The 8,126-nt window shown below is 40.2% G+C and overlaps 1 protein-coding gene across 1 annotated transcript; it reads right to left on the bottom strand.

Annotated features, from left to right (window-relative positions):
* Positions 1-5,493: 5,493 nt before the first annotated feature.
* Positions 5,494-6,849, bottom strand: LOC131255435 (protein JINGUBANG-like). The gene has a single exon (XM_058256143.1). It carries the CDS (start codon positions 6,749-6,751, stop codon positions 5,537-5,539), a length of 1,215 nt encoding a protein of 404 aa, XP_058112126.1. The 5' UTR covers positions 6,752-6,849; the 3' UTR covers positions 5,494-5,536.
* Positions 6,850-8,126: the final 1,277 nt, after the last annotated feature.

Raw genomic sequence — 8,126 nt, 5'->3', positions numbered from 1 at the left:
CGCTAATAGCATCATAAGGACAAAAGGTGGATTCAATGGGCCATGGCAGTGGGACATGAGTCCTATGGAACTCTATGGACCTTATCCTCGAATCAAAGGCAGGATCCCAATTCATTGTCCATGCTGTCATCACTGATCTACATGAGCCTAGTAGCTGTTGGTTTCTCTCCTTTGTGTCTCTAATCACGGAAGATCTCAAAAGATAGCTTCCTAGATGGAAAATTTATGGTGGAAGAGCTTCAACGCAATCATGGATTGCTGAACTTGACAACATTATCAATGAATCAATGACTGAACCTTTATCACCTTGTTTATGTTAGTAACCTGTCACTTGCGTAACTCTAAACTGGGTACGTCCAGCATTTGGGAAAGACTCGATCAGACACTTTCCAACCATACAATTGGGTGTCTAATCTCCAAGGGCTGTGCTTTTAACCATCCAATTCACCAAGTATGAATAAATTAATTTGAGACAGTTGCCGGATCCACTTAGGATTGGAACACAAAAGGTGTTTTGGTGGAAAGGCTTAAATCTGGAATCGGCATAATTCAAGTGTAGAGATTATTGAAACCTGGTTCGGTTTCACTAAAGGATACAAATTAATCCTTACTCATCCAACTCTGTAAGGCTCTGAAGGTGCAGGGGATCCATTGGACAAAAAAAAGTGTGGTTCTTGTTTGTTCCTGAGGGATAGGAACACCAGCTTCTTCAAAGCCACAACCGTAGCGAGAAGGAACATGAACAATGACGTTAGACCTAAAACTCAGAGATGGAAGCAAGGTTCACCCTTTCCCCCACCTTCCCGATCGAGAATGACATCACCAATCACTTTAAATGGACCTTTGAGTCGGCCAGAGATATGGAGGTATTCATTCCTGCCCATATCCTGGTTGAGACCATAAATTCAATCTCCTCTACAAAGTTAGGCAAGAAGAGACTGAAGTAGCCATCAAGTAGACTGGTGCTCTCAAAGCCCCTGGGCCATATCATTTCCAGGCTGGCTTTAAAAAAAAAATAAAAAATAAAAAATCATATATATATATAACCAAAAGTGCTGGGATATGGTCGAGCCGGATATCTTGTATCTCATCCATCATCTTCTAATCCATGTAAAGAGATTAATCACACCCACATTGTCCTAATTCCTAAGTGGAAAATCTCAATGTACATTGACCCCTTTAGACCCACTCGCCTATGTAATTTTATTTATAGAATCATCCGAAAAATTATGATTAATCAACTCCACCCTCCCTTCATAGCATGATATCTCCCTATCAGGCTTTGTTTGTCTCACAGAGATAGATCCATTATGATATTGTCATAGTTAATGAGAAATAGGAGGAAATTACAACAGACCAATCTGTGCCTTGTTGGACATTCCCAAATCTTAAAAACGATAAAATAGGGTTCCATTGAGGCAACTATGAAGAAAATGGGATTTCACAGTAAATGGATAAATAAAGCTTATCATGTAACACAACATATGTCGACCAGTTAGTATTTATTCTTAACCAATGATAAACCATCTGATCCGTTCTCCCTAAGAGGGGCCTGAGACAAGGAGACCCACTGTCCCCTTTTCTGTACATCTCTATGGCAAATTTTGAAGCAGCTCAGAGTATGATGGTCAAGCCAATCTCTCTCAACCATGGCAGCCAGAAGCTTTCCAACCTCCACTTTCAAGATGACATCTTGATCGTTTTAAAAGCCACCAGAAAGGGGTGTGAAAGACTTCTCAGTATCTTATACATCTCTAAGATCAAAGTGCGCTAAAGTATAAACAAGAACAAATCCTGTGTGATTATTTTTTTAAAATGGTAATGGCAACATTAGAGGTCTTCATGAGCATTCTTGTCATGAAATCTAAAACGCCTTCTTTTTTTTCTTTTTTTTTTTATATTTTTTATTTTGTGACTAAAACCCTACCATGCCAATTCAATGAATTACAGACAAGCTTATGAATGGGATCTAGGATCGGAAGAGGAAGCTCCTATCTCAGTTAGGGTGGATTACCCTTATCAACATAGTCGCATCGGGCATTCCCAAAAATCTGATTGGTTCTTCAATCCACCCTTGTGTGACAACAACCGAATTGAATCATAACCAACAAAACTTCCAATGAATCCCAAGGTCCAGTCAGGTTCAAGTAGGAAATGGTACTAAATCCAAAGACCAAGACACCCTGGGAATCATGCCGTTTAAAATGCTTAATGAAGCCCTTATTAGGAAATTGATGTGGAGACTCATCAATGCAGAAAGGAACATTGGGCAGGAATCCTTTGAAATAAATACCATCCAGGTTCCACCTTCCAACAATGTTTCAGCTCTACTTGCCATTGCCATATTCGAAATGCCATTGCCAGTCAATGAAATGTTTTGAAAGAGAGCACTAGATGGGTGGTTGGTGGTGGCAAAATCATTGACATCTGGGAAGATAATTGGATTCTCTCAGGTCGCTACGCCATCAATCTCATGCGATCGAGGGACACTTGCCCAGTTAGCATGCGTTAGGATATCCCCTAGAAATCCATCCTGAATCTACCATGTGTACCCAGGAAATTTTTAACTCTTGATAAGAGTTTTATCTACCTGGGTTAAACTCCACTTCCACCCTATGCAACTTGCAAGAGGAAGACATTGACTATCTATTGCTTAACTGTTCAGTGATCTTTGGAAGAAATTTTTTCAATGAGAATGGTAAATATCTGTTCTTCAATGAATAAAGCCTTCCTAAAATGGATAGAAGATGGTAGGTAAAACCACCACCTTGATTTCTTTTGAAAGGCCATCTTTTCCTGTCCGGTGAGACACATGAAAAGCCAGAAAGGAAAAAGATGCCCACAGAAACGACGTCTTCCTGGCAGTCTATAGACCTACAATTGAATTTAACAACACATGGTGGACCCAACTCTTATTACAATCAAGATCATCTTGGGATCTTTACAAAATGAAACCAGCAAAACCTAGTCTATGACACTTCAAATCTGAAGTTAGTCAAGTGGAACAGTTCTCCACCCTAACGACAGAAAAGGGGCAAATTGGATAGGATTTTGCACCCTAGCTAGGATGTGCAAAACTCAACTTTGATGGACCCACAAACCCACAACCCACAATCCTCTCATACAGGGTTCTGGGTCCATCATCAGTAGCGAAACCAGAGGGCTTTTATAGCAACCTACTCTATTCAGAGATTCTGTGATTGCAAGTTAGAAAATAAATAAATAAATAAATAATTGTCTATTACATGGTTTATAGCTAGGCCTAATTTTGTAAGTTTTATTTTCAGATAAAAGAAAAAGGCTTCTCACAGACCTAAAACACTTTTGGGAGGATAATTCTCCAGCACATGCTCCATCTACTATTTATGGACTGCATAGCATAGAAATCTTTGTCATGGACCAGGTCCCATGCTGGGAAAGACTAGATAAGAAGAGTAGAATGTCATTGATGCTTTACCAAAGTATCGCAATCCATATGCAACGAACACGATCACTGTTTATATGGAATTCATGGACCTCTAGCCATACCAGTGAATCATGGGCTCCGCATATGAGGAGCATGGCCCCAAAATCAGTGATTGGGATACCTAAGTTTTCATGTATGTTGAAGTTTAACTTTCCATTCTTGGCCACCAGTTGGACAACTAGGATTTTTAAGTAGTCGTATTTTAGCTTGTGTCTACAGTATGCATACACGTACTCCTAAACTCTCCAAGCTCACAAGTAATAGTGGTCACTGTAGGCTGAGTTTTCTGTCTTGGGAATACATTACCCACTCACCATCAGTTTTCTTTATTAAATGTCATCTTGCAAATTTAATCAATAAAAGATTAAAGGGTTTTTAGCAGATTCCCACCCTACCATTATTTGCAAATACCCACTTTTGTTAGTATTTTACAACAAATGAAAAAGCAAACTCTGGGTATATTTTTGTATAAATAATGAATTCCATTGAAATACAGGGAGCCACACTTGGCTTGGGAGTCACTTAGCGTATCTAACCATCCAAAGGCACAATCTGCTCTGGTTTTAGAGTGACGTAGCCCCGACACCCCACGAAGAATCATTATCATTGTATAAGCCTTATCCCAACTAACTGGGATCGACTATATGAGTTTTATTCCAACATTCCACTCTATAGTTTGAAATGTCATATTTTCAGAAATTTCTGGTAGAAGTTCTACGCGGGTGTCAGCCCGATGCAACCCTCTTTATTTGGGCTTGGGACGAGCGTCAAGCACAAAACTCTGGTAGGCACCAGTAAGGCACGATGAGATAGTAAAGCCCCACAAAAATAATAATAATAATAAACTGATATGTGGACTAATGCGTGGTATGATGAGAAGATTCATTGAGAGTATGAACTAATAAGATGAACAAACAGTTCCTATTCATATTTGTGAATCAGCCACTTTTTTTTCTTTTCTTTTTTTCCTGGTTAGCTTGTTAGTACACCCACTGTCAGTTCACACTTCACTGTTACCCACCCCCATAGGGGAATAGATATCAAGACCTCAGTGTTGAAACGTGGCATCTTTCACTCAGTCCACCACTTGAGCTATGGAGGGTAGCCGCTTATACTGCATTGCCACACAGATTTGCTGCAAAACATTCTCCATGTAAAATGACGTGGTGTTCCAACAGTCTTGATCTGAGACAACCATCTTATCATATTTTGTATGATTGGTCTCTTATACCGTGATATTACACTGAAAAATCACATCTTTTTAAGTTCCAACAAACTAACCAAAGAAACCCATCTCCAATAGTGTGACTCAAATACAGGTACAACAGAGTAGTGTATCCTCAAGGCCACTTTTTTCACGAGTGCCTTTCCAGGCTTTCAGACACTAAAAAAAAAAAAAAAAGGTAAAAGAAGAAGAAGAAAAGAAGAAAAGAAGGAAGAGATTCTTCCCAATGCACTAGCACACCTTTACTAACATACCGCCCACATGAATAGAACACACGGCTGAGGTGGCCAAGGTGCATCTGGCAAATGGGTCACCAGCCCATCTCTGTTGGCTTCAATCATTTGCAAATCTTCAGACCCCTACCAAATAATGCCTTGGTGAATCGAAATTTCTCGGAGGTTTTTTCTAAGGTTGAAATTATCGAAAACCCTCGTCATTTATTATTATTATTATTATTTTTCTTTCTTTAAAAAGGGATTGTACATGCCTGTGTGGTTATGGATGAAATCTAGCCAGTCCAACAGTTGTACCTCACCATAAATAATGATAGAACCAACGACAATTTGGCAGAACCCATCACAACGTGGCCAACACCACCCAAAAACATTCAAATTCGAGTATATCATACATGATGAATTAAATAAGCCAGATTTTTAGTTAGTGCAATCATCACAGTAGGGGAACATTTATTGGACTGCATCACTGTCTGAATAAATAAATAAACAAGGGTGTTTCGGTAATTTCCTAACTCAAGAATCACCCAATTCATCAAGGCATTATTTTTCCAAGTCGAAGAAAAAAAAAAAAAAAAAGAGACCTTGACTACAGGAGTCGTCCTCTCTTGTTCAGGATTGAGTTGCAGAGAAAAGCTGCCACACCTTAATATCACAATCCAAGCTACCACTGTAAATGAGATGAGAAGTACCACAGGTGTAGGAACTGGAATGGTCAACGGCTGCAGCTATGCACTTTATCGGAGCTTTATGCCCTTCCAAAACCGCCAAACAAGCGTACCGTTTCTCCACTCCTTTTTGCCAAATCCTAACAGTTTTATCAGCCGATCCGCTACATACTAAGTCCGACACCAACGCCAGGCACAAGATAGCCTTAACGTGCCCCCTTAGTGCCCCCACTACCACCATATGGCCCCCGCATGTAGAACCACTCATTCGCTCCCATACCACGATTGAACGGTCACAAGCGCCCGAATACAAAACCATTCCATCTGAACTCAATGCCAGCGCGTTGACAGCCGACTTGTGCTGTTTAAGAGTCGCCACCAGTGAATGATTTTTCTCCTTTGGAAATTTCTTCCACACTTTAATTTTCATGTCAGCCGAACCCGTGTAGATGAATCCATCATTAGAGACCGTAATTGCGTTGATTGCATCGTCATGCGCATTAGCCACTGACTCCAAGCATCGGAAGTCGGATGTTCGCCAGATTTTGAGCGTTCGATCCCAAGAAACTGAATACAGGATGGTGGTGTCTTCCGATATGGCTAGTCCGGATACGGCGTCGACATGGTGGACCCATGTACATTTCTTGTGTCGACGCACTTGGATGTGGTTCTTGGTGGGGAGAAACCTCAGTACACGGTCTTTAAGCGTTGGAAGCGTTGCAAGGAGCTTGTAATTGCGATTTTCGATTTGCCAAACACGTATTTTGCTGTCTTGGTGGGCACTGAATAGATTTTCACCGGAAACCAATATCGATTTGACCGCACTTTTTCCAATCAGCACAATGTTTCTTGAATCTGCAGGTCCCGAATGGGTTTCTGAAGGGTTGATGTTGTTCAAAGTTCGAATCTCTCCATCAGAAGATCCACTGTAGAGTCGTTTACCGGTGATGGTGAGGGTGAATACGTAAGAGGAGTGGCCTTTGAGGGTGGAGATGCACTGATGGTTTGTGGAAGGATGTTGGGATTGAGAGGAAAGAGAAAGGACGGATGGAAGGCTTGGTTGGGAATTGAGAGAAGTGGATTCTGATTGGAGAAAGGTGGGTTGGGTTTGGCTTTCTTGCTTGGATTGACAAGAAGTGGCACATGTTAATATTCCCATGTTTTCAAGCTTGCGGAACTGCCTTTGGGTTCACTGAGAGAGAGATTCTTGAACATAGGGAAAGGTCTTTTTTTTTTTTTTTTTAATACATATATGGGGGAACGAGTACCATCATTTATAGGTACTCCTTTTTTTGGAAATGAGGTGATTTTCGGCATGTGTGGACACACGGCACACGTAGATAAGGTTTTCACGCATACGATGGGCCCACCATTATTATGCTCGGATATAGGTATATAAAAATCTAGTTGTCAGGTTGACCACGTACGAATATGGCCGACCAGTGGAGTGGACAAGCTGATTTTAACGGCAAGATATACTCACGGGAAAGCCTCCTGAAGAATGGCTCAGATTTGGCACACCTGTTCCATGTTACCGACATAGTTTTGAAAAGTCGAGTCAACTCCTTGGGCAGCCGAGTGAGGTTGACACGTTTCCGGTGACTCACTCCACGTTTAATAAATAACAAATGGACGGGGTTTGGCTACCTACAGTTTTGCCATTCAATCAAACACAACCATGTGCCTGATCGAGAGCATGTATTCGATTTAATATAAGATTACGATGTCTGGGCTTGTGAGCTGTGCCTGATCGAGAGCATGTATTCAATTTAATATAAGATTACGATGTCTGGGCTTGTGAGATTCATACTGAGCTCAATATTTGATTAAACTTACTGACATCAATGTTTGATCGAGCGATAGTAAACGAATGTGTAGAACTAGATTCGGAAAGTGTCAGCCATCAGTTGTGAGCAACAACAAGACGATTCAAGAAAGGTTAACGGTTAGTTCTCTCCAATTGATTCTTCTTGCCTTCCGACTTTAGGACTTTTCTTTCACTAGTAATTATGGTTTAAATATTGTTAATTTTATTAATATTTAAATATGTAGCTCATTATAATTAACAGAATATCAAAATAAACTAGAGATAGAAAGAAAGATAAGTACCTAAGTCATTCTTAGAAATAGACGATTCAGGCAGATGGTTAGCAAGATTCGACCAAAAAGATGATCATCTAAGTAAGAACTCGGTTGATCGGGATCTAACAACTTAAGGTTGTGGATATTTAATCTAATCCTATAATATTATAGTGATGACCGTTGACGCTGGACAATAGCGATCTATGCTATAACTAGGCATTGCTATACTAGGATAAAAGTAAAGATAGACGATAAAAGAAAGATAAATTATAAAAGTAGATAGATTATGTTTGGCATAGGGCTTTGAGCTCTTCATCGCGTACTCCTTTTATAGATTATTGTGGCGGCAAAATCCTCTTTGGTTTTCCTTGTTGATCCTGAATTTTATACTTTGACAACACACATTCTGAATAAGAAGCTTTTTATGCCATCTAGGACTGTTGGCTCTTGGA

This window comes from Magnolia sinica, chromosome 9 (genome assembly GCF_029962835.1).
Source record: "Magnolia sinica isolate HGM2019 chromosome 9, MsV1, whole genome shotgun sequence".
NCBI classification, from domain to species: Eukaryota; Viridiplantae; Streptophyta; class Magnoliopsida; order Magnoliales; family Magnoliaceae; genus Magnolia; species Magnolia sinica.
Note: the sequence above shows the minus strand (reverse complement) of the source record. Positions and strands in the feature narration are given on the sequence as shown.